The sequence below is a fragment of the Aquarana catesbeiana genome, linkage group LG02 (genome assembly GCF_042186555.1).
Source record: "Aquarana catesbeiana isolate 2022-GZ linkage group LG02, ASM4218655v1, whole genome shotgun sequence".
NCBI classification, from domain to species: Eukaryota; Metazoa; Chordata; class Amphibia; order Anura; family Ranidae; genus Aquarana; species Aquarana catesbeiana.
This window is the reverse complement of record NC_133325.1, coordinates 8618425-8645479: the sequence shown is the minus strand read 5'-3', so window position 1 is coordinate 8645479 and position 27055 is coordinate 8618425. Positions and strand designations below refer to the sequence as shown.

Sequence of the window (27055 nt, the reverse complement as noted above, 5' to 3'; positions counted from 1 at the left end):
ATCTCCAACACCAACAATGGATTGTTCAGTTGGTTTATTGGCGTCATACCAAAGACCCCTCCACTCATTGGTGTCAATTCACTAAGAGTAAAATAACGCTGAAAAAAATGCAGTAAAATAAAGCGTGCGGAAACAAATGTGCAAATGTTAAATTCACTAAGAATTGTGTGATAAATAACTACTGCGGTAAAGCTTCGATAATGCGGTAATTGCCGCATATTCTCATGTGGTAATTTATCGCATTGAGCTGGTTGCTAAGGAGCGAGCCAGGAAGCCGGCCGCTGCGTCCTTAACAACAGATAACTCATCAGCTGTCAGCGGGTTCCCTGCTGACAGCTAAATGTAAATAAAACATGCATCCCCAGCATGCTCCTGGCCGATGATGTCACAAGGGGGCAGGGCCTCCTGGTGACATCACCGGGTGACTCTTCCTCTTAGCTATTTAAGAGCTGCCAGACAGTGGAGCAGGCAGTTGGCAGAAGTTTTTCTTTTTTCTTCTTTTTCAGGTCCAGCAGTGTGGGGGGCGTCGTAATTGATGATGGATCTACTTCGGGGGTACATTTTATCTTACATTTCTTAATGAAGGAATTAGTTTTATTTATTTTTTTTATTTTTTTGGTGAATGGGTAGGGGTACAATGTATCCCATACTCATTCATATGGGGGGGGGGGAGCAGGATCTGGGGGCCCCCTTTTTAAAGAGGGCTTCCAGATTCCAATAAGTCCCTTGCCCACAGACCCCCACAACCACCACCAAGGGTTGTGGGGAAGAGGGCCTTGTCCTCATCAACATGGGGACAAGGTGCTTTGAGGTGGTTGGGGCAAAGTCCCCCCTGCCCCAAAGCACCCCCTATGTCATGGGCATGTGGCCTGGAATGGTTCAGGAGGGCGCTCTCCCATCCCCTCCCTTTCCTTAACTGCCAGGCTGCATGCTCAAATAAGAGTCTGGTATGGATTTTTGGGGGGACCCCATGCCATTTTTTAAAACTGTTTGGCATGAGGTTCTCCTTAAAATCCATACCAGACCCGAAGGACCTGGTATGCATTGGGGGGGACCCCACGCAGTTTTTTTGTCATCATTTTTAATTGCCGGCATGTTTTCGTTACAGCCGCTGAGTCACCCGTTGTTAAGGAAGTGGCGACCGGCTTCCCAGCCCACTCCTTAGCAACCAACTATTGGGGGGGACCCCCATGCTGTTTCTGACAAATACCGCATGTGATACCACCAGAAAAACCCTGGTGATAAATATTGAATGCTTTTTTTACTCTCTGTTGCGTTTGTGAATTGGACTGAGATTACTGCATGTTTTTTTTTGGCGATATTAACTGCACAACATTCATTTTGCACATAATCGTTTTTTGGGTTTTTTTGCGAATTCGATTTTTTTCAGTGGTAGTGTCCTGGAATTAGTCATCTCTACCAAAATATTGGAGGTTCCTTGTCCAGCCTGATGAAATAATTGTATGAACTGTGATCACAAGGAGAGAAAATATAGAATTATGTCTGGAAGGAACACATAGGAAGGTAGGAAACCTCCCGGTGAAGGTCGGATCTCCCCAGCCTGTCTATGTGACTCTTATGGGATCCACATCCTAATTATAATGAGATGATCTGACCACCATGAAGGGTCCCCAGAAGATCACACAAGCTTTATAATCACAGACAACGTCTAGTAAGGCAGAGTCTTCCTGACCGGACTACATTCTGAACATTTCCTTTGTACCAGTATTAGAAATGATACTTCTATGGCCACTTTACTTGGCAAAACAATGTTTCTTTTGTATTAGCAAAAATTAAAACTTTTTTTAATAACCTGAATATATTTTTATAAAAGGCAGAGAATTGTTTAGCAATGATACATAGAAAAATAATTTTCGCATTGTGTCTTTTTTCTTCTTAGATGGGAACTTTATTTGGTAACTTTGTTTTCTTTTTTTTTTCTTCTTTTCAATATGTTTATTCATTTTGTTGTATAGAAATAAAAACTACAAACAGGTTTTTCTTCTTTTTTTTTTTTTTTCTTTTTTTTTAATACCGTGAATATGTCTTATTATGATAGGCAGAGAAATATACCGTAATGCAAAAATGCAGTTTTAGTTTCTCTGATTTGTGACACATTTTGTATGACTAATATCGTTCCAAATATCTTCACTTATTTTTTCCTATTTATTCTTTTAAAAAAGGAGCAAAATTGTGGTAAGTTTTGATAAACATGTCGTTGCTGTATGGCTGAAAAACAAGTATTAAAAAATATAAAAATAATAATAATAATAATAATAATCCAAGATTGTTCAGCATTTGGCAGGACTGTGCTTTGAGTTGAATAATTCAGAGAAAAAAAAAAAGAAGAATTGTCTTAACATTATTCAGCTCCTTCCATGAAAATTGTAATCTATTCCAGAGGAGCTTAAACTCTAATGTCCCCCCCCCCACAGTCACAAACTATTATTATTATACATTTATATACTGTAGCTCTGACATATACCGCAGTGCTGTACAGAGATCATGGAGCCAGTCACATCAGTCTCTGTATCAGAGGAGCTCACACTCTAATGCCCCCTCCCCCACAGTCACATACTATTATTATTATACATTTATATAGCTCTTCATATAGCTATGCATTTATTTACTTATTTTATTTACTATTATTATTATTATTATTATTATTATTATTATTATTATTATTATTATTATTATTATTATTATTTATTTTTTTATTAAATATTGTTTTATGTATTATGTATTTATTATTATTTATTTATTTATATTATTATTATTATTATTATTATTATTATTATTATTATTATTATTATTATTATATATTAATGTATGTATTATTTATTTTATTTATTATTATTTTATTTTTTATTTTTATTTATTTATTTATTTAATGAAATGGATTATTTAGGGAAATAAACAGATAGAAGAACTGAGATGATTATTTGTAGACCTAGAATATTATTAATACATGTGGGACCTCTTTTTTATATGTGATTTATCTTTTATAGAATAGTATTTTTTTCTCGGTGAAGAGAAATCCCTAAAGTGTTTCCTGATTTTGTTACACTGATAACATTAGAAGAGGACATCTTGGACCAGCACACAATAGAGTCATGTCGTCTGGTGGTGATAATCTGAGCTCCTCTTATTTCTTCCTGATTGGAATTCCTGGTCTGCAAGATGTCCATGTCTGGATTTCATTGCCAATGTCCTTCATGTACCTGATAACCTTGTTGGCCAATATTAGTGTCCTTCTTACCATTAAAAAGGAGGAGAGCCTCCACCAGCCCATGTACCTCTTCCTTTCCATGTTGTTGTTAAAAGACCTTGTCCAATCCAGTGCTGCTCTTCCCAAGATGCTCCTACTCTTCTGGTTCAACCTCCAAGAGATCTCCTTTGAGGGTTGCCTGATTCAGATGTTCTTCATCCATTCCTGTGCCATCATGGCCTCCACTGTTGGCTTGGCTATGGCCTTTGATCGTTATGTTGCCATATGCCAACCACTGAGATATTCCACCATCTTGACCAACCCATTCATTGCAAAAATTGGAGTCTTGGTGGTCATGAGAGGAACTCTCCTGATATTTCCACTTCCTATTCTGGTCAAGAGGTTGCCATTTTGCAAGAGCCATGTAATTAATCATACATATTGTGAACACATGGCCGTAGCTAAGCTGTCCTGTGCAAACATCAGAATTAACGTTGTGTATGGGTTAATAGTCGCTCTGCTTGTAATTGGAGTAGATGTCATGGGCATTACAGTGTCATATATAATGATTGTCACCGCTGTCTTCAAACTCCCATCCCGAGAGGCCAGACACAAAGTCGGGAGTACATGCGTCAGCCATGTTTGTGTAATAGTTTTGGCTTACGTCCTGGTACTTTTCTCCTCTGTCACTCAAAGGTTTGGGGGGCACACAGCTTCTTCCACCCAAATTATCCTGTCTATCCTATACCTGATAATTCCTCCAATGCTCAACCCAATAATATATGGTATAAAAACCAAAGAGATCCAGAAGAACGTTCTAAAATTATACTGTCCACAGAAGTCCAGATTTCAGTAATTTTCGGACATATTGTGTTGGACTTACTGAACCCGCACTGCAAATAACATGCCGATAAATATGGCAACCGATCACCTTTGTTTGGCTGAGGAGAATCAGGACAATGATTTTTTTTTCTCATTCTTTTCAAATGGTCTGAATATTAAAAAATTGAGGGGTACAGAATAAAGCAAATAAAGCATTTTTAGAGAACAAACCCAATCTGCGGTATAGCGGTACCCCAGAAGATACGGAGACTTCCTCACGGGTAAATTATTTAAGGTGCTTAAAGGAATCTCTTTCTTTTATAAATACTGCAACCAGAATTTCTTAGTCAAAAAAAATTTGAACGCCATGCTAGGATGGGAAAAGGAATTGGACCAAACATTTACATTAGGACAATGGTTGCAGGCCATGAAGGTTAACAGGAGATAATCACCAGCATGCACAGAACTTTGGGATAACTCTCCATAAATATTTCATAGATGACTTCATGAGACTTCAAAAAAACTTCAACCAGAGTCCTCCCCAGTTCCCACTTAACCAAATAGGCAACCTTCAGCATATCCTACGGGGATGTGACGTTCTCCAGAAGTTTTCTCCTCCCCTTTTCTGTCATTACAGGACTACAAATTCTTCTTACACCCGCATTAGTGATTCTCAGCATAGGGTTTGGAGTCCTTTCCCTCCCCCCAGCCACTAGAACTGCGATAGTACATGTTCTATTTTCTGCTCATATTACTGTTGCCAAAAAGTGGAACTCATTAGGGATGCACTGATACCATTTTGTTTACGAGTACCGACACTTTTTTTTTTTAGTACTCGCCGATACCGATACCCAACGCAACTGTTTTGTTTACACGCCAGCAATGGTACAAAGCATTGAAAAGTTATTTACAAAATTAAGTAAATGTCTTTTTTTTTTACATTTTCAATGTGAAACGTGTAAATATATGTTAAAGGTGTAAAAATATTGTTGCATTGGCACACGCAGATGGGCGACGGCGCAGGCAGGCGCAATAGGGCGCACATTGTGACAGATGATGGCGCTCACCGGCTTATATAAACCTGCTGCTGAGACCTCTAGATTGATTATCGTCAGCTTCCCGGTGTTCTCTGTGCTTCTGTGTATCCTGATCTTTGACCTCCCGTTACCGACCCGCTTATCCTGATCTTCTGGCTTGTACCCTGACTTTTCTCCTGCTCCTTTCATTGTTTCTGACCTCAGCTTGGCTTACCAACCCTGCTACTGACTGATCTTACCGTGTATGACCCCTGACCTGGCTCCTGGTTCTGCTCCGGTCTGCCCGATGGCCGAGTACATCTGGTACTATCCAAGCACACCTGAAAACCGTACTTTTTTGGGCACTGCATTCCTTGTACCACCTTCAGGGGGGCACTCCGCTTAGCCGCAAAGGGGAGCCCTCTCAGCACCTCGCCCCCCCACCTGATACGTGACGTATATTAACAAACAAAGCAAAAAAAAAAAGTTTTAATAATTTATAAAATAGAAGTGAACAAAAATAATTAAATCAGCAGGAAAATATTAATTAAATGGAGAAGGTGAATAAGGAGTTCAATAAAGCTTTTTTTTTTTTTTAAATAACAAACATGTTATACTTACCTCCACTGTGCAGTTCGTTTTGCACAGAGTGGCCTCCTGTTCTGGGGTCCCTCGGTGGCTGTCTCGGCTCCTTCCCGCAATAGCTAACCCCCCTCTGGGAAGCTGTATCCGGGCTCGCTCCCTGTCATACACGCTGCATCCATAGACACAGAGTGTATGACTCGGTCCCGCCCCCCCTGGTGGGCGCTTCATTGGATGTGATTGACAGCAGCACGAGCCAATGGCTGCACTGCTATCCATCTATCCTACCTATCCAATCAACTGGCAGATTCCATGGAGAAGAGGATGCCGGAGGACGTGCACAGCAGGTGAACGGGCTCAGGAAAGTAAACGGGGGGCGGAGCTGGGGGGGGCGTCATTGCCAGGTGTTTTTTCACCTTAATGCATAGGATGCATTAGGATGAAAAAACACGAACCTTTACAACCCCTTGAAGAGCTAATAAGGGGTTAAACAGACAGGTTGACAGGTTGCTTTAAACTGACTTCATCTGCAGATGGGAGTTCATCCCTTTGATCTTTAGATGAATAAACAGAAAGATACAAAATTAAAAAATGTTTCTTTTTATCTTTCTGTTTCAGGGCTAAGCGATGTTTTTGATAAACATTGCCTGGATGCTTTTTTTTTTTTTTTTCATATCTCCATTTGCCGGAACTTCCTTTACACTTCAGCTATAAACAGGGGAACCCCACTGACAGCTTAATGAGACATCGGTTGTTAGGGATGTGGCGGCCCCGCTCCGCTTAACCCCTTGCTTACCGGGGCGCTTTTACCCCCTTCCTGCCCAGGCCAAATTTCAGCTTTCAGCGCTGTCGCACTTTGAATGACAATTGCGCGGTCATGTGACACTGTACACATATGACATTGTTATCATTTTTTTCACACAAATAGAGCTTTCTTTTGGTGGTATTTAATCATCTCTGGAGGTTTTATTTTTTGCTAAACAAACAAAAAAAGAATGAAAATCTTGAAAAAAAAACAAAAAAGTTTTTCATATTTTGTTATAAAATTTTGCAAACAGGTTTTTTTTCTCTTTCACTGATGGGCACTGATAGGCAGCACTGATGAGGTGGCACTGATGTGCACAGAGAGGTGGCACTGATAGGCCGACACTGATGGGCACTCATGGGTGGCACTGATGAGGCGGCACTGATGGGCACTGATAGGTGATGATTTTCACATGTAAACAAAAAGTGTCAGAAAATGGCTTCTTCAAGTGGTTTATCCCAGAGTTCTGGCTGCAGCAGGTTGCCATAACCCCCCAGTATTAGATTTCCCGCAGGCGCCAGACTTTCTGCTAAAAGTGATCCGAGCCGCTCTTTTTTAGAAGAGGTGGGAGTACGGTTGCCACCTGTCCAGGATTCACCCGGACAGTCCAGGTTTTAAATCATGTGCTCGGGCTTAAGGCGGACTGAAACCCCCGGCCACATTATTCAGACCGGACTGTGGCTCCCCAAGTAACCAAGATAGTCACACACAAATCTGTTGCCATCTGGGAGCAGTTGGCAGCTCCCTGGGGACAGGTTCGGCATCACTGGGGGGCAGGGCAATGATGTCAGCAAGAGAAATTTGGCCACACCCACTGTTCGCTGCAGCGCGCTATGCAAAATGCATAACTACTCTCATTGGGGAAATATGTTATGGCATGGAGATTTGAACAAACTCACAGATACAGATTTAGCCACTCTGGATGATCTGAAGAGGCCTGTAATGCTACACAGTGCTATGGACGGTGATCTGAGGAGACCTGTAGTGCGCACAGTGATCTGGACGGTGGTCTGAGAGGGCTGCAATACTGCACAGTGCTCTGAACAGTGAACTGAGGAGGCCTGTAATACACACAGTGCTCTGGACAGTGATCTGAGGAAGCCTGTAATGCACACAGTGCTCTGGACAGTGGTCTGAGGAAGCCTGTAATGCACACAGTGATCTGGACAGTGATCTGAGGAGGCCTGTAATCTCTGGACAATGATCTGAGGAGGCCTGTAATCTCTGGACAGTGATCTGAGGAGGCCTGCAATGCACACTTGCTCTGGACAGTGATCTGAGGAGGCCTGTAATGCACACAGTGATCTGGACGGTGGTCTGAGAGGGCTGTAATCCTGCACAGTGCTCTGGATGGTGGTCTAAGGAGACCTGTAATGCACACAGTGCTCTGGGTGGTGGTCTGTGGAGGCCTGGATTGCACACAGTGCTCTGGATGGTGGTCTGAGAGGCTGTAATACTGCACAGTGCTCTGGATTGTGGTCTAAAGAGACCTGTAATGCATGCCTGCTCTGGACAGTGGTCTGAGGAGGCCTGTAATGCACACAGTGCTCTGGACGGTGATCTGAGGAGGCCTGTAATGCACACAGTGCTCTGGACACTGGTCTGAGGAGGCCTGTAATGCACACAATGATCTTGACAGTGGTCTGAGGAGGCTTCTAATGCATGCATGCTATTGACAGTGGTCTGAGGAGGCCTGTAATGCACACAGTGATCTGGACAGTGGTCTGAGAGGGCTGTAATACTGCACAGTGCTCTGGATGGTGGTCTGAGGAGGCCTGTAATGCACACAGTGCTCTGGCCACTGTTCTGAGGAGGCCTGTAATGTACACAGTGCTCTGGATGGTGGTTTGAGAGGGCTGTAATACTGCACAGTGTTCTGAATGGTGGTCTAAGGTGGCCTGTAATGCACACAGTGCTCTGGGTGCTGGTCTGTGGAGGCCTGTAATGCACACAGTCCTCTGGACGGTGGTCTGAGGAGGCCTGTAATGCACACATGCCCTGGACAGTGGTCTGAGGGGCCTGTAATACACACAGTGCTCTGGACTGTGATCTGAGGAGGCCTGTAATGCACACAGTGCTCTGGACAGTGGTATGAGGAGGCCTGTAATCTCTGGACAGTGATCTGAGGAGGCTTGTAATGCACACAATGATCTTGACAGTGGTCTGAGGAGGCCTCTAATGCATGCATGCTATTGACAGTGGTCTGAGGAGGTCTGTAATGCACACAGTGATCTGGACAGTGGTCTGAGAGGGCTGTAATACTGCACAGTGCTCTGGATGGTGGTCTGAGGAGGCCTGCAATGCACACAGTGCTCTGGACACTGTTCTGAGGAGGCCTGTAATGCACACAGTGCTCTGGATGGTGGTTTGAGAGGGCTGTAATACTGCACAGTGTTCTGAATGGTGGTCTAAGGTGCCCTGTAATGCACACAGTGCTCTGGGTGGTGGTCTGTGGAGGCCTGTAATGCACACAGTGCTCTGGACAGTGGTCTGAGGAGGCCTGTAATGCACACATGCTCTGGACGGTGGTCTGAGGGGGCCTGTAATACACACAGTGCTCTGGACTGTGATCTGAGGAGGCCTTTAATGCACACAGTGCTCTGGACAGTGGTATGAGGAGGCCTGTAATCTCTGGACAGTGATCTGAGGAGGCCTGTAATGCACACAGTGCTCTGGACAGTGGTCTGAGAGGGCTGTAATAGTGCACAGTGCTCTGGATGGTGGTCTAAGGAGACCTGTAATGCATGCCTGCTCTGGACAGTGTTCTGAGGAGGCCTGTAATGCACACAGTGCCTGGATTGAGTGAGGAGGTCTGTAATGCACACAGTGCTCTGCACACTGGTCTGATGAGGCCTGTAATACACACAGTGATCTTGACACTGGTCTGTTGAGGCCTGTAATGCACAGAGTGATCTTGACAATGGTCTGAGGAGGCCTGTAATGCACACAGTGATCTGGGCAGTGGTCTGAGAGGGCTGTAATACTGCACAGTGCTCTGGAACGGTGGTTTGAGGAGGCCTGTAATGCACACAGTGCTCTGGATGGTGGTCTGAGGAGGCCTGTAATGATGCACGGTGCTCTGGGGTGGTGGTCTGAGAGGCCTGTAATGCTACAGTGCTCTGGATGCCGTGGTCAGAGGAATCCTGTAATGCTGCACAGTGCTGTATGGTGGTCTCAGGTCTGAGGGATGGCCTGTATTGCACAGTGCTCAGTATGCCGGTGGTCACTGGTCAGAGAAGGCCTGTAATGCTGCACAGTGCTGGATGTGGGTGGTGGCCTCAGGTCTGAGGGATGGCCTGTAATACACAGTGATCTGAATGCCGGTGGTCCAAGTAGATGTAATGCACACACAGTGCTCTGGATGGACGGTGGTCTGAAGGGAGGCCTCAGGCCTGTAATTGTAATATACACAGTCACAGTGGGTGCTCTCTGCTCTGGACAGTCGTCGTTGGGACTCGTGAGTCAGGAGTGGGACTCTTGTGGGGACTCGGGAGGCCTGTAATGCACAGTGCTGCTCTGGACGGTCGTCTGATGACTCGGGAGATTTGAGGTTCTTATAGAGCCCAGATCTCTCCATAAAGAGGACCTGTCATGCCCTATTCCTATTACAGGGGTGTTTACGTTTCTTGTGATAGCAATAAAAGAGATCAATAAGAAAATCTTAAAGGGACAATGTAAAAAAAAAAGTAATAAAATAAATAATAAAAAACTATTTTTAAAGTGCCCCTGTCCCCCTGGACTCACATGTAGTGGTGAACACATATGTAGATGACAGGACCATGCAGAAAGCACCACAAGACTCGCGCATGCACAGTAGGAAACTGAAGGCTTCACTGATGGTTTCCCTTAGCTACAATGGTGGGGCCTGCACCCGATCCGATGGACAGATCGGCTTGGGGTGCTGACATCGAAGGCTCCCTGGACAGGTACATGTCCCTTATATTAAAAGTCAGCAGCCACAGTATTTGTACCGGATTTGCAGCTGCTGACTTTTATTTTATTTTTTTTCCATGGCTGGAACACCTCTTTAAGTGGTTAACCCCTTCCCATCCACTTTGGCATCCCATTAACTGAGCTACTATGCCTGGTGAGTGGAGGATGGGAAGGTCTGCCTAATTGGGTGACCAGAACTGAAGAGAGGGCGCACCAGCCTAACGCATTACTGTAGTACCACCAAAAGAAAGCTCTATTTGTGAAAAAAATTATAAAAATGTCATATGTGTACAGCGTTGCATGACCGCGCAAAATGTGAGAGCGCTGAAAGCTGAAAATTGGCCTGGGCAGGAAGGGGGTGAAAGTGGCCGGTATAAGTGGTTAAAAGTCATCTTCTCCACCACAAACCTCCCGACTGTACTGAAGGACTTCTCTAACATGACATATACATCGGGGCAGGCTAGTGCTGTGAGTATTGGCCTACATAGTTACATAGTTAGTCTGGTTGATAAAAGACACAAATCTATCTAGTTCAACCAAAAAACACTCAGTAGTCCATCTAGTTCAACCAAAAAACACTCAGTTGTCCATCTAGTTCAACCAAAAAACACTCAGTAGTCCATCTAGTTCAACCAAAAAAACACTCAGTAGTCCATCTGGTTCAACCAAAAAAAACACTCAGTAGTCCATCTAGTTCAACCAAAAAAACACTCAGTAGTCCATCTGGTTCAACCAAAAAAAACACTCAGTAGTCCATCTAGTTTGACCAAAAAAACACTCAGCAGTCCATCTAGTTCAACCAAAAAACACTCAGTAGTCCATCTAGTTCAACCAAAAAAACACTCAGCAGTCCATCTAGTTCAACCAAAAAACACTCAGTAGTCCATCTAGTTCAACCAAAAAAAACACTCAGTAGTCCATCTAGTTCAACCATAAAACACTCAGTAGTCCATCTATTTCAACCAAAAAAACACTCAGCAGTCCATCTAGTTCAACCAAAAAAAAAAACTCAGTAGTCCATCTAGTTCAACCATAAAACACTCAGCAGTTCATCTAGTTCAACCAAAAAAACTCTCAGTAAGTAGTCCATCTAGTTCAACCAAAAAAACACTCAGCAGTCCATCTAGTTCAACCAAAATCACCCAGTAGTTCATCTAGTTCAACCAAAAAAACACTCAGCAGTCCATCTAGTTCAACCAAAAAAAACACTCAGCAGTCCATGGATTGGATCGCCTGTAAGTGTTTTAGCTACAACCTTGTCATCCTTGCCTGTTTTTTTCCTAACCAAGGCAGGGTAAGCCTTATGAAGGGAAAAAAAACACAATGGAGGACCGGGGTGGAGCTAAAGTAACATGTTGCATGTTACACCCTGAATATGTAACGTTACGAAAGGTAAATTTAGCTATTAAATGTTACATCAAAGAAAAACAGATGTCAATATATCCATAACAAAATGTATAAAAGTGGAAGAAGTAAGGAAACTTGACACTCACGATGAAGCATCCTGTAAGCGTAAGCAGACCAAAACATGGTACTTATCAGGTACACATACACTTAAGTTCGATGTAGTCAATGACCAGTCTAGGGGTGTTGTTTTGTAGTTTTACTTTGTAGGAACTTGGATAGGTTAGGGGATTTTATAGGGATACTCTATATAACTTTATAAAACTTACACAACTTGAGGGCTCTAGCTGATCTAGAATTGAGAAGTAGGTGAAGTCCCTTGCAGGGAGCGGATGGCAGACTACTCCTATGTAGCAATGTAGAAATCAATAGAATAAGTAAAGTCTCTTGTAGTGAAGGACAGGCAGACAAAGCAGACTACTAGCCAGCAATCCCTTTAAGTTGGACTCTTGGCTGACTGTACTAGCACAAGGGGGTAGCTAAATAGAACAGGCCCCTAGGTCTTTGGTCTGTACTCACAGGAGTCACACACAGATCCTCTTAGACATGGCTCCCCTTCAGTCAGCTCTTCTGAAGCACCAGGGTCACTCCTTTCCTTTAGCTCCAGGCCCTCAGCTTGCCCATCTGAGGCCGCATGGCTACCAGTGCCTGCCTCATCCCTGGCCGGTGCACTCCACCATCTGGGAAGGACCCTGAGCTCACATGTTCTCTGAATATAAAGGGCCAATCCCAGCATGCTCAGGGGCACCTGCCCTGTAATTTGCTGAGACTGCTACATACTCATTATGCCTATTTGCCTAACTTTCCATCCATGTTCCAGAAAGCTCTATTGGTTCCTAGAAGGCAGGAGGAGCCCAGGCAAACTCAACCAGCACCAGAACTCCAGGAGCAGCCCTAACTAAAGAATTGCAGCCTTCTGGTAAGTAGGCATGCTGAAGATAGATTTACCTCTAGCACCACTGTTAGGTGGAAGCGCAAATTACACCAATCTAACTATTTACATCCTAGCACCTAAACTAGGAGGGTGCTACACAAAAAAAAAGTAACGAAATGTCAACGTAGATCTAGATACAGAATTTAAAGTCATCTAGAAACCAGGAGGAAAAAGACAAAAAGTACCTGTAGCTCAAGGCGTTTGCGGGCCCAAGGAGACTGAGGAGGGAAAAAGGACCAAGGGTGAAAACATGTTAATGTGGGACCGTGCAGGCCAGGAACATTGCACTAAATATGGGAGGAGATGCAGTGAATGTTATTTCTTTTAATGATCTGATCTATTAGGACTTGTGTGTGCGCCTGAAGGAACACAATAGCTGATTGTCTAACTAACCCTTGCCTCCTCGCAAGGTCTAAATCCGGCACTGCCAGGAAGGATCATGCTGACAGAATCTACCAGCAGTGGCGGGTGGTACTCAAAATTTTTGGGGGGTGCAAACAAACTGAAAAATACTGAAAAAAAACATCAATTGCAGCCACTGTGCCCATAAAATTCAGCCTCTGTGCCCAACATATGTAGCCAGTGTCCATCTTATGCAACTTCTGTACCCATCATATGCAGCTTCTGTGTCCATCTTATGCAGCTTCTGTGTCCATCATATGCAGCTTCTGTGAACATAACATACAGCCTGTGCCCATACTATGCAGCCTGTGTCTACAATATGTAGCCTGTGCCCATAATATGTAGCTTCTGTCAACATAATATACAGCCTGTGCCCATAATATGCAGCGTGTGCCCATCATATGCACCTTTTGTGCCCATCATATGCAGCTTCTGTGAACATAACATACAGCCTGTGCCCATACTATGCAGCCTGTGCCTACAATATGTAGCCTGTGCCCATAATATGTAGCTTCTGTCAACATAATATACAGCCTGTGCCCATAATATGCAGCGTGTGCCCATCATATGCACCTTTTGTGCCCATCATATGTAGCTTCTGTGAACATCATATACAGCCTGTGCCCATACTATGCAGCCTGTGCCCATCATATGCAGCTTCTGTGAACATCATATACAGCCTCTGTGACACCCCCCCAGCCCCCCCCCCCCACCGCTCACCATCTGACCAGCACACACTTACCCCATCCTGGTGGTGGGTCAGGCGATGGCTCCTGCATCCTCCATCGTTCTCTGTCCTCCCATGCGTGCGTCTCTGCTTCCTTCTGCTAGGTGTCCAATCGGAGCACCTCTGCCTTCAGCCAATCAGGTGACGGGTATTAGACTCGCGCCTTCTGTTTGGGTGAGAGGCGGATCAGTGTTAGCAAAGCGAACACACCTGGGTGGACTGTGTGCGCAATGCTTTGCGCTCGCAGTTCACCTTTTTTGAAGCCTATTAGAGCCTCTGGCTCTATTCAGGTGCTTCAAACCCCCCCCCCGCCACTGCTGTGATTCAGGCGCCCGGTATCCGAAAAGGGGCCGGGCGCCTGAATTGGGGTGGCTACAGTGGCCATGGATAGATTCATGCAATGCATGAGTCTATCCATTTTACATAGAGGGTGTGGCTGAAAATAGGGGGCGGTGCCCTTGCGCCCTTAATGGGCCACACACTGAATCTAAAATGGCGGACAGTCATGTGTTGCTGACGCTATCAGTGAACATCGGACCATTCCATAACACCACATTCAGCTTAAAGACATCTCCCAAGCATGTCATTTAAAGAAGCCTTTTTTAGCCAGGGTGCCCAGGCATCCTGGGGCGCCTTGAGGTTTCTTCAGGGGTGCCTTGGCAAAATGCCTAAAAATTGACCAAAAATGGTATACAAGACAGCAGGTGGATGGAGGCTGCTCCTTTTAGTTACACAAAGCCACAAGTTTTTATTGTGTACCATGACAACCTTCTAGCTGCCGACATCCTAATGACCAATGGTGTCATCAGTTGATAGGGAGAATCTTAGTCACCTGAATAGTATCCTTGTTTTACCCTCCCCTGCCCCTCTCCATCAACGTTGGGGGGGTCACACTAGCTAAATGATGGAGAAAAACTGAGGGAGAAGAGAAACATTGGAATACTAGTCAGTACCAGTTTGCAAAAGTGTATTTGCTTTGGAAGAATAAATCACCTCTAACGTTGGGTGTCCTACATAAACTTGTAGATGTTGCTGCGTTATATAAAACTATTAAAATAGTTTTTACATTTTAGAATGGGGTGCCTCGAGATTGTTCATAATTTTTAAGGGGGTGCCTTGACTGAAAAAAGGGTGGGAAACTCTGATTTAAAGGATTGGTGTCCTTCCCAAGTCACCCTCCAAGTCACAATAAATGGACCCTCTCCTCACTGTGCCACCCATGACAGTGCCGAGCTCCTTGTGTCTTTTTTTGATAACACTTTGCTTATTGACCTTTAACAAAGCCTAAATTTAGTCTCAAGATTCACTCCACTCGTAGACTTCAATGGGGTTTGATGCTGAGATTGTGTTTCATGGATCAAACCTTCGGGAATAATAAAGTGTTCTGAATCTGCTCATCTCTTTGAGCTTAGTCCGCTCTAAACCAACTGAAAAAATAAAAGATCTAATGATGCCTCCAACAACCGCTGTACCCTCACATCTCAATACAGCATCAACAATGGATTGTTCAGTTTGTTGGCATCATAACAAAGACTTCTCCAATCATTATCTGCATATATTTCATGGTTTGGGACCCTGAGGTTCCTCAATGATAGTGTCCTGGATTTAGTCATCGCTACCAAAATATTGGAGGGATCTTTGTCCAGTCTGATGAAATAATTGTATGAACTGTGATCATAAGGAGAGAAACGTTAGATTGGTGGGTCTGCATAATAACATACGCCATACATGACCTTTCTATGATTTGAAGGTCATACAGTTCTCCTAAGCCTGACATGAAATATCTGTGGTGGAGGTTGACTCACTGGCATGGGATATTCTTTATTGTCTTCGATTGGACTTTGTAGTTTTTTGTGGATGTTTTATACATTGGGATCTTTATGAAATAATTGTATGAACTGTGATCATAAGGAGAGAAAAGGAAGAATCTCTCTGGAAGGAACACCACTATACCATCACATCTCAATACAGCACCAACAATGGATGGTTCAGTTGGTTTATGGGTGCCAAAGACTTCTCCACTCATTGCCTATATATATATATATATATATATTTACGGTATATATATATATATATATATATATATATATAATGGTCTGGGATCTTGGGGTTCTTCAGCGGTAGTGTCTAGGGATGGTCCTGATGTTCGAATCGAACGGAAGTTCGACTCAAACACTGGGTGTGCATTTGTTCGCAGACGAACCGAACACATGGGGCATTCACGGCAAATTTGGGCCCCACAGAGCGCCCCATATTGCACTGCGAGATCGCAGTGCATTGACGGCAGCTGATTGACCTGTGTGCTTTGGCCAATCACAGCACTATCTGCTGGGAGAGCCATAATTGGCCAAAGACAGGGTGCTACGTCCACACCCCACACTATATAAGGCTGCTTACATGGTGGCCGTATGTAGCATGCATTAATGGAGAGAGATTGAGAACTTGAGCTAGATTAGGCAGGTTAGTTAGTGACGTGCAGGCAGCTTAGTATATACAGTGTAGTCAGTGTAGACTATATATACAATGCAGTCAGTGTAATAATATATATAATATATATGTATATCGTGTAGTATACAGTATACCATGCATTCAGTGTAGACTATATATACAGTGCAGGCAGTCTAATATATATATCTATATCTACAGTGCAGTCAGTGTAGAATATATATACAGTGCTGTCAGTGTACAGTATATAATACAGTGCATTGAAGTGGTTAAGGGAAACCCTATGATAGAACTAAGAAAAAAAACATCATGGGGTCTTACCCAAAATCCATACCGGGTCCTTTGTGTCTGATATAGATTTTAAGGGGAACTCTGTGTAAAAAAAAAAAAAAACAGCATGGGGTCCCCCCCAAAATCCATGCCAGGCCCTTTGGGTTTGGCTTAAATTTTAAGGGAAACTCCACGCTAAAATAAAAAAAACAAAATTGCATGGGGTCCCTCCCAAAATCCATACCAGACCCTTATCCAAGCAAGCATCCTGGCAGGAAAGAGGGGGGTGAGCAAGCACCCCCAGATCCCGCCCCCCGTATGTGAATAGGTATCGGGTACATTGTACCCCAACCCATTCACCAAAAAAGTCAAAAAGTAAAAACCACACTAGACAGTTTTTGACAATTTCTTTATAAAAAAAAGAAAAAAAGGTCAGTCGGGCGGCGTGATTGAAGATTGATGGACATCACGGGATGTCCATCAATCTTCAATCACGCCGCCCAATGGACCTGTAAAATAGAAAAAAAAATTAAAAACTCTGCCTCGAAGGGAGGCCTCCCAGCAACTGCTGTCTCTTGGCTGTGACATCTGTTATATAGGCAAGGGCGGGGCCACCTGGTGACGTAACTGAGTCACCCCGTCACCTTCTGACGTCATGTGAGGTCATCCGGTTACGTCAGCAGGTGGCCCCGCCCTTACCTTTAATAAGACAGCAGTCGGAAGAAGGCCTTCCAAGGTAGAGTTTTTCCATTTTTTTTTATATACTTTTCGGTCCATCTGCGTAATTGAAGAATGATGGACATCGCAGGACACTTTTTTTTTCTTTTTTAATAAAGGAATTGTCAAAAACTGTCTTTTGTGGTTTTTACTTTTTAACACTTTTTTTGGTAAATGAGTAGGGGTACAATGTTCCTGATACCCATTCACATAGGGGGGGTGGCCGGATCTGGGGGCCTCCTTGTTAAAGGGGGCTTCCAGACTCCGATAAGCCCCCCACCTGCAGACCACGGCAATCAATGGCCAGGATTGTGGGGAAGAGGCTCTTGTCCCCATCAACGTGGGGACAAGGTGTTTTGAGGGGGACCCCTAAGCACCCTCCCCATGTTGAGGGCATGTGGCCTGGTATGGTTCAGGAGGGGGGCGCTCGCTCATCCCCCCCTTATCCTGTCTTCCAGGCTGCATGCTCACATAAGGGTCTTGTATGGATATTGGGGGGAACCCATGCCAATTTTCTTTCCTTGACTTCTCATCTATATTGCCTGGAGCTGGTCAATACAATACAGCCGCAAGCAAGTTTAGATGACATTTTTTCCTTTAGAAATGTCATTTTTCTGCGGCATGTTCTACACATCGCACAGATGCGCCACTTTACAAGCAGACTAAGGGGACCCCCCAGGCACGATATTTAAATGAATATTTCATTTTTATTGTTTCACTTTAAGAATCATTAACATCACTGCTCCTGAAAAATGGCCATTTTAAAAACTTTTTTTTGCATTGATTCATAGTTACAGTAGGTGAGGTTGAAAAAAGACACAAGTCCATCAAGTCCAACCTATGTGTATGATTCATGTCCCCTGGGGCAGGACCCGGGTCCCCAAACACTTTTTATGGCAATTACTTGCATATAGGCCTTTAAAATTAGCACTTTTTGATTTTTTATGTCCGTGTCCCATAGACTTTAGACTGTTCTCACAAATTTTTTTGCTTGTTCGCATGTTCTGGTGCGCACCGAACTAGGGAGGTGTTCGGCTCATCACTAGTAATGTCCTGGAATTAGTCATCACTACCAAAATATTGGAGGTTCCTTGTCCAGTCTGATGAAATAATTGTATGAACTGTGATCACAAGGAGAGAAAATATAGAAGTATGTCTGGAAGGAACACATAGGAAGGAAGAAAACCTCCCGGTGAAGGTCGGATCTCCCCAGCCTGTCTATGTGACTCTTATGGGATCCACATCCTAATTATAATGAGATGATCTGACCACCATGAAGGGTCCACAGAAGATCACACAAGCTTTATAATCATAGACACCATCTACAAAGGCAGAGTCTTCCTGACCGGACTACATTCTGAACATTTCCTATGTTCCAGTATTAGAAATGATACTTCTCTGGACACTTTACATGGCAAACTTATTTTTACATTGTTTCTTTTTTTCAGCATTAATGAGAATTTATTTGGTAACTTTGTTTTCTTTTTTTTTTCTTTTTTCTTTTTATTTATTTGTTAATTTTGTTGTATAGAGAATAACTGAAAAAGCATTTTTTCTTTTTTTAATACTCTGAATTTATGTTTTATTACAGGCAGAAAAATGAACCAAAATGAAAAAAAAAATGTCTTTTTCTTTAATGTGTGACACATTTTGCATGACTAACACTATTCCAAATATTTTCACTTATTTTGTCCTATTTATTCTTCAAAAAACGTCAAGATTCGTCGGCATTTGGCAGGACTGTGCTTTGGAAAAAAATAAAACAATAAACCATTGACTGAACATTAATCATCTCCTTCCATGAAAATAATAATCTATTATTGAATCTAATAAAACCCAATATCTCACTTCATTGTTTTTTTATTTTCACATTATATGTCACTTCAGTCTCTGCACCAGAGGAGCTTACACTCTAATGTCCAATGAAAAGCCGTAGGGTCTTAGCACGGTGAGATTCTGGCCTCTGGTGTCTGAAAATGCTTCGGCAGTGGCAAGTGATGGCAGAGGAAATGAAGTCTCTTCCTAAGAAGGACCTGGAGAGGAGGGTTGTTGAATCTGCCTTTAGCGAGTCACTGGCCTTGAGGGCTTGTCCAGGCCATGTTGTGAGAGAGTATCTGTGTCTGATTAATCTGAAGAGAATCCCTTTAAAATTTTAGGGTTTGGCCTGGCACTTGTTCCATGGCAGACTATGTGAAGGGCAACTTGAAACATCGCTCTGCGGAGAACCGTGGATGTATAAGAGTAGAGTGTGGTGGGGTGGAGGTGACGATGGGCCATTTCTTGATTCAGTGCCCCTTCAATATAGAAGTCTATAGGTGGGTGGGTAGGTCTCTGGGTATCCCTCTCCTTTCCTTCTTGAGTTATGCGGAGTGGTCGTATGGGGCTTTTCAGACTTATCAGGATTTTGATTTTGAGACACTTTTTCTAGTTAGCTTAATAGTTCTTTACTACACATGGAATGCACGGTGTCAGGTTTCCACTTGGAAAAAAGTCCTTCCTGTCGAGGTGGTGGTGCACGACGTTCTGGGTGAGGTTGGGAAGATTCTGGGTTTTAGAGAAGGACAGGTGGCAGCAGGAGGCCTGGACAAAGGCGTGAAGGAATGTCAGGTCCCCATAACTGCTGTCTCTCAGTATCTGGCTGTGTGACTATTCTTTCTGTCCTTTCACGTCCCCTAGATTTTTATGTCAGATCTTTGAAAGAAGGCTGCATGCATTGGTTAAATGTGTAATCGTTTCTTAGCCTGAGGGTGTGTTTATATGGAGGTTAGGGTTTTGTTGAGGAGCATCATGATGATGACAATAACAATATTAATATTAAGATATGTGGTCTGATGAGACAAAGATATACTTATTTGGTTCAGATGGTGACAAGCGTGTGTGGGGGCAACCAGGTGAGGAGGACAAAGACAAGTGTGTCTTGTCTACAGTGAAGCATGGTGGTGGGAGGGTCATGGTCTGGGGCTGCATGAGTGCTGCCGGCACTGGGGGGCTACAGATCATTGAGGGGACCATGAATGCCAACATGTACTGTGACATACTGAAGCAGAGCATGATCCCCCAAACACACCTCCAAGACCACCACTGCCTTGCTAAAGAAGCTGAGGGTAAAGGTGATGGACTGGCCAAGCATGTCTCCAGACCTAAACCCTATTGATCATCTGTGGGACATCCTCAAATGGAAGGTGGAGGAGCGCAAGGTCTCTAACATCCACCAGCTCCGTGATGTCGTCATGGAGGAGGGGAAGAGGACTCCAGTGACAACCTGTGAAGCTCTGGTGACCTCCATGCCCAAGAGGGTTAAGGCAGTGCTGGAAAATAATGGTGGCCACACAAAATATTGACACGTTGGGCCCAATTTGGAGATTTTCACTTAGGGGTGTACTGACTTTTGTTGCCAGCGCTTTAGACGTTAATGGCTGTGTGTTGAGTTATTTTGAGGGGACAGCAAATTTACACTGTTATACAAGCTGTACACTCACAAGATTTACACAAATGTGAGGGATGTACTCACTTCTGTGAGATACTGTATATCGATTAACCCTCAGAGGCATTAAAGAGGTATTACTTCAAAAATCAGAGGTTGTTCACCAAAAGCATCTTATCTTCCTCCGAGAAGACAAAGGCATTTCAGTAAAACCAGGTGCTCTTGTACATGTCATGTTTGTTTTGGAGGAGAGGGGTTGAGATCCTCCATGCAGTTTATTTCTTCAAATTTACGTAGCCACATGGGGATAGAGAGGGGGGCTTGACATTCTTCCACTATAGAGGAATGCAGGATTTGGCAGCGTTCAGAAGATGACAGATCACTTGTATATCTTATGGGGATTGAAGGATGGTGTAATAGAAAAAAGGCCGGACAGTCTGGCAAAGGGAAGTCTGTGAATTTTCAGGAGATTCACCTAACCTCTGTCCAGAAGGTCCTTAGCAGGGGACAGGACCAGAATATATGGAGGATCAAACCCTTGTCCTGCCAGCACCTCCAGTACATGTCTGGAGAATCTTAAAATTGTTCATGAAGTACAGTTGGTGTCATGATCAGAGGCAGGCTTGGAGACAAGTAGCTATAGCTGTAGGGAGGCTCCCAATGACCAGAAGAATAGGTATGCATGCAGGTCACCCTAGCGAATTACATGGACTCACCCAAGGTGCGGAGTCTAAGCACTAACCAGTATTCACCAGAGTTCCTGATGATGGAGATGGGTTTTGCTGCATGTTAGTATCAGGTCATGGTCCTCAGGATTGCCCCACAAGAAGGTGAGCAAGTCGGGGTCCCCAGCAGCAGGTAGGGAGCAAGCAGAAGCGTAATCAGTAAACAAGCCAAAGGTCTGTAACAGGTGGTTGCAGGTTGGGATCAAGCAGAAGCATAGTCGAGTCACAAGTCAAAGGTTGTTAATGAGTGAGAGCAAAGATATGAATGACAGCAGAAGTATCAAGACCGAGATAGCTAGAGAGAGAGCAATAATCTGGCAAACAGGAAATGCAAGGAAAGTTCATGGGAGGAGCAAAGAGCTCAAGGTCCATGAGAAAAAAGGTACAAGGCAAGTGTCATTCAAGGAATTGTCCAGGTAGTTGTTCAGCATTCCAGGTGGCTGAGTAAGAAGAGACATCAGCAGAGGTTGCAGGTTCAGACCTGGGTCCTGACAGTTAATGTCCTGTACAATCTGGAGAATAGCTTGAAGTTTGTTTCCTGAATTCAAGTGCATATGGAGGATTTTATGGTGAAATAAAGAAGTTTGCATTTCTGTTGAGGGAAAAGGATTAAATTTAAGTCCTGTTCCTGTTTAGCCAAGAGGGGAAGGAAGTGGTGTTCCAGAAGCTGGGAGATGATGAGAGTACAAATTAGAGAAAGAGAGAGTATCTGAGTGAGACTCTTTTCACACATAGACTCCTGTAGGCAGTGAATGGTCTTATAAGGTCTCGAGGGATAGGTAAAGTGAAAATAAAAATGGCACAGTTGCGAGGCCCTCCATGCATCTAGGTGGCATGAACCATAAACCCTCATGAGCACATTAAGGGAGGTCCATCCATCATTGTCTTGTAAAATGAGACGGCTTGGAAGACATTTCCATGCATGCGTTCAAGAAAGCGACCTGGGCCTAAACCATCAGGAAAGGCAGAATTATCCAGGACTGGGTAGAGAGGAGATGGAGCTGGAGAGAGTTTATATTTTGACATGGCAGTCACACAACATTTGAGAGCAGGCCCAATGGTCGGATGTATTTTGAGATGTGAAGGTATGTGTTGGGTACAAAATGGAAGGTGATGGTGGGGGAAATGCATCAAGGTTTTTTTCCATGGCGATCCAAATCTTCAAACCTTTATATCTGTGCCAGTCTACCAGTCTGATTAGGTGGCATGATACTTTAGAATATCATGAAAGGCCAGACCACCACAATCCTTGGGGGGGGAGAGAGAGTATCACAATTCTGGTTCTGTTTGGTTTTTGTACTTATAGAAATATTACTAATATTTTTGTAACCTCCTTTTCATATTTGTTTTGTCTTCAGCAGAACAGTAGTTTTATCTCTGTGAAGAGAAATCCTTAAAGTGTTTCCTGATTTTGTCAACTGAGAAGAGGATGTCTTGGACCAGCTGACAATAAAGTCATGACATCTGGTGGTGATAATCAGAGCTCCTCTTATTTCATCCTGATTGGAATTCCTGGGCTAGTAGATGCCCAGGTTTGGATTTCATTTCCAATCTTCTTCATGTACTTGATAACCTTGTTGGCAAATATTAGTGTCCTGCTTACTATTTTAAGGGAGGAGAGCCTCCACCAACCCATGTACCTCTTCCTTTCCATGTTGTTGTTAACAGACCTTGTCCAATCCAGTGCTGCCCTTCCCAAAATGCTCCAACTCTTCTGGTTCAAACTCCAAGAGATCTCCTTTGAGAGTTGCCTGGTTCAGATGTTCTTCATCCATTCCTTCTCTATCATGGCCTCCTCGGTCGTCTTGGCTATGGCCTTTGATCGTTATGTTGCCATATGCCAACCACTGAGATATTCCGCCATCTTGACCAACCCATTGATTGCAAAAATTGGAGTCTTGGTGATCTTGAGAGGGACTCTTTTGATATTTCCACATCCTTTCCTGATTAGGAGGTTGTTATTTTGCAAGAACCATGTGATTGAGCATACTTATTGTGAGCACATGGCCGTGGCTAAGCTGGCCTGTGCAGACATCAGAGTTAATGTTGTGTACAGGTTAGCAGTCGCTCTGTTTGTAGTTGGAGTAGATGTCATGGGCATTGCAGTGTCATATGTAATGATTGTAACCGCTGTCTTCAACCTCCCATCCCGAGAGGCCAGACACAAAGTCGGGAGTACATGCGTCAGCCATGTTTGTGTCATTCTTCTGTCTTACATCCCGGCACTTTTCTCCTTTGTCACCCAAAGGTTTGGGGGGCACACAGCTTCTTCCACCCAAATTATCCTGTCTATCCTATACCTGATAATTCCTCCAATGCTCAACCCAATAATATATGGAATAAAAACCAAAGAAATCCAGAAGAATGTTTTAAAATTATACTGTCCACAGAAGTCCGTATTTCGGTAATTTTGGACATATTTTGCTGGCTTTACTGAACCCGCACTGCAGAGGACAGTCAAATGCAGATAAATATGGCAGCCAATCACCTTTGTTTGGCTGAGGAGAATCAGAACTATGATTTTTTTTTGTCTGATCCTTTTTAAATGGTCTGAATATTAAAAAATTGGCAGGAGGTATGTTAGTGACGGTATTGCTGCCTACAAAATCTATATCTTATCAATAGACTCAGGTATGTGGTTATATGGCCTCTGATTTTGAACCAAAAAAACTTTCCGATGATATGGCCCTAAAGGTTTACTATTCTCTCTGAGGAACCTGTAATCCAAGAGAAAAGAAACATGACTTTTGGATTTGTTCTTAGAAGTGTTTAAGATCTGTATTTTGTATCACTTAATGAGAGAGAGCCTAGGCTGTCTCATAAAAGATGGGATTTTTGAAGGGGACCATTGTATCTGTATAGCAAGGTAAGCACAGACTCAAAAAGTAGAGTTAAAATACAATGTATTTAATACAAAAACATAGTATCTGATACAATAAAATCACAAACTGTATAAAGTACATAGTTAGTACTTGATACTAAAATTATTCTTGCGTGAGATGTTGGAGAGATGCTAGAATATGCAGAAAGCCAACATGTTTCGCAGTTTCCTGCTTCTTCAAGGGTGTCGCATGCATCTGACGGTGTCTCTAAATTACATAGAGTAACATTAGAAACCACAATTTATATGCAACCAGAATATGTTTATTTACTTTAACAGTGAAAAGTGCTTACCCAACCACAATTAATAGTGCCTAAAACCAGGCGTGGAAACTGCGAAACATGTTGGCTTTCTGCATATTCTAGCATCTCTCCAGCATCTCACGCAAGAATAATTTTAGTATCAAGTACTAACTATTTACTTTATGCAGTTTGTGATTTTATTGTCTCAGATACTATGTTTTTGTATTAAATAAATTGTATTTTAACTCTACTTTTTGAGTCTGTGCTTACCTTGCTATACAGATACAATGGTCCCCTTCAAAAATCCCATCTTTTATGAGACAGCCTAGGCTCTCTCTCATTAATTGTGTATTATTATTTTATTATTATTATTATTATTATACAGGATTTATATAGCGCCGACAGTTTACGCAGCGCTTTACAACAACATTAGGGCAGACAGTACAAGTACAATACAATTCAATACAGGAGGAATCAGAGGGCCCTGCTCGTTAGAGCTTACAATCTAGGAGGGAGGGTCAAGTTATACAAAAGGGTAATAGCTGTGGGGGATGAGCTAATGGAGAAAATAATGCAGTTGTTAGATGGAGGCAGGATAGGCTTCTCTGAAGAGGAAAGTCTTCAGGGATCGCCTAAAAGTGGATAAATTTGGAGACAGTCTGACAGATTGGGGTAGGGAATTCCAGAGGATGGGCGAGGCTCGGGAGAAGTCCTGGAGGCGGATATGGGAGGAGGTGATGAGGGAGCTAGAGAGCAGGAGATCTTGGGAGGAACGGAGATGGCGTTTAGGTTGGTATTTTGAGACTAGGTTAGTGATGTAGCTGGGGGCACAGTTGTGGATGGCTTTGTAACTTATTGTTAGTATTTTGAATTTAATTCGTTGGGCGAGTGGCAGCCAATGGAAGGATTGGCAGAGAGGGGTAGCAGACACTGAGCGGTTTGTAAGGTGGATGAGTCTGGCAGCATTATTCATGATGGACTGAAGGGGGGATAGTCTATTTAAAGGTAAGCCAATGAGGAGTGAGTTGCAGTAGTCAAGGCGAGAGATAACCAGGGAGTGAATCAGGAGCTTTGTAGTTTCACTGGTTAGAAAGGGACGTAGTTTAGAGATGTTGCGGAGGTTGAGGCGGCAAGCTTTGGAAAGTGATTGGATGTGGGGCTGAAAGGAGAGTTCAGAATCCAGGATAACACCTAGCACCCTGACATGTGGGGGACGGGTGGATGGTTTTGCCATTGCTCTTCACAGAGAAGTCAGGGGAAGAGGCACGTGGGGGAGGAAATATTATAAGCTCGGTTTTGGACAAGTTGAGTTTGAGGAAGTGGTGTGACATCCATACAGATATGTCGGTTAGTAAGTTAGTGATGCGTGAGGAGACTGATGGAGTGAGTTGAGGGATGGAGAGATAGATTTGTGTGTCATCAGCATAGAAATGATATTGAAAGCCATGAGAGGCTATCAGCTGACCCAGGGAAGAGGTGTAGATTGAAAATAAAAGAGGTCCAAGAACAGAACCTTGGGGGACCCTGACAGAGAAGGGAAGAGGAGTGGAGGAAGTAGAATTGTAAGTGACACTGAAGGTGCGTTGGGATAGGTAGGATGAGAGCCACGGAAGAGCACAGTCACGGAGACCGATGGAGTGAAGTTTTTTGAGGAGGAGGGGGTGGTCAACCGTGTCAAAGGCAGCTGAAAGATCCAGAAGTAGGAGTACAGAATAGTGTCCGTTGGTTTTTGCAGTTAGTAGGTCATTTGTGAGTTTTAAAAGAGCAGTTTCTGTGGAGTGTTGAGGGCGAAATCCAGATTGAAGGGGATCAAGAAGGTTGTTTTTAATGAGGTGGTCACTCAGTTGGTTGTAAAGCAGGCGTTCAAGGAGTTTAGAGGAAAAGGGGAGCAAGGAGATAGGGCGTAGGTTGTTAAGATTGGTAGGGTCCAAGGATGGTTTTTTGAGTATGGGAGTGACCAGTGCATGTTTTAGAGCATCGGGGAAGATGCCAGAGGTGAGGGAGAGATTGAAGATGTGGGTTAGAGAGTGTAGGATGGGGTCAGAGGGTGACCGTAGCATTTGAGATGGAACAGGGTCCAGGGGACAGGTAGTTAGGTGGGCGATAGAAAGGAGTTTAGCAACTTCGTCTGGAGTAGTAGATTTGAATAGAGGTAGTGTCAGTTGTATCTGTTGACATGGGGTCTTAGCTGGGGGAGATACCTGTAGAGTGGAGATTTCATCACGGATTGTATCAATCTTGTTTTTGAAGTGATTAGCGATTTCCTGGGCAGTGAGTAAATCAGTGGGGGGAGGCGGTGGAGGACAAAGTAGAGAGTTGAAGGTAGAGAAGAGTTTACGGGGACTGGATGAGAAGGTATTAATAAGAGTTGTAAAATAGGTTTGCTTGGCAGTGTGGAGGAAAGAATAGTATTTTTGGAGGGCAGATTTGTATTGGTTGAAGTCTTTGAGAGACTTAGTCTTGTGCCACAGACGCTCAAGAGCGCGACTACGTTTTTTGAGAATTTTAGTGTCATCTG

The 27055-nt window shown here is 43.6% G+C and overlaps 2 protein-coding genes across 2 annotated transcripts; both read left to right on the top strand.

Moving 5' to 3' along the window:
- Positions 1–3113: 3113 nt before the first annotated feature.
- LOC141129573 (olfactory receptor 52N2-like) lies at positions 3114–4064 on the top strand. Its single transcript, XM_073617670.1, has one exon. It carries the CDS (start codon positions 3114–3116, stop codon positions 4062–4064), a length of 951 nt encoding a protein of 316 aa, XP_073473771.1.
- An 18807-nt stretch (positions 4065–22871) lies between these two features.
- Positions 22872–23822, top strand: LOC141129572 (olfactory receptor 52P1-like). Its single transcript, XM_073617669.1, has one exon. It carries the CDS (start codon positions 22872–22874, stop codon positions 23820–23822), a length of 951 nt encoding a protein of 316 aa, XP_073473770.1.
- The last annotated feature ends 3233 nt before the right edge of the window (positions 23823–27055 follow it).

Bases quoted from the DNA above. Each gene is read 5' to 3' on its own strand.
- LOC141129573 (XM_073617670.1), top strand. From the start codon at position 3,114: ATGTCGTCTGGTGGTGATAATCTGAGCTCCTCTTATTTCTTCCTGATT.
- LOC141129572 (XM_073617669.1), top strand. From the start codon at position 22,872: ATGACATCTGGTGGTGATAATCAGAGCTCCTCTTATTTCATCCTGATT.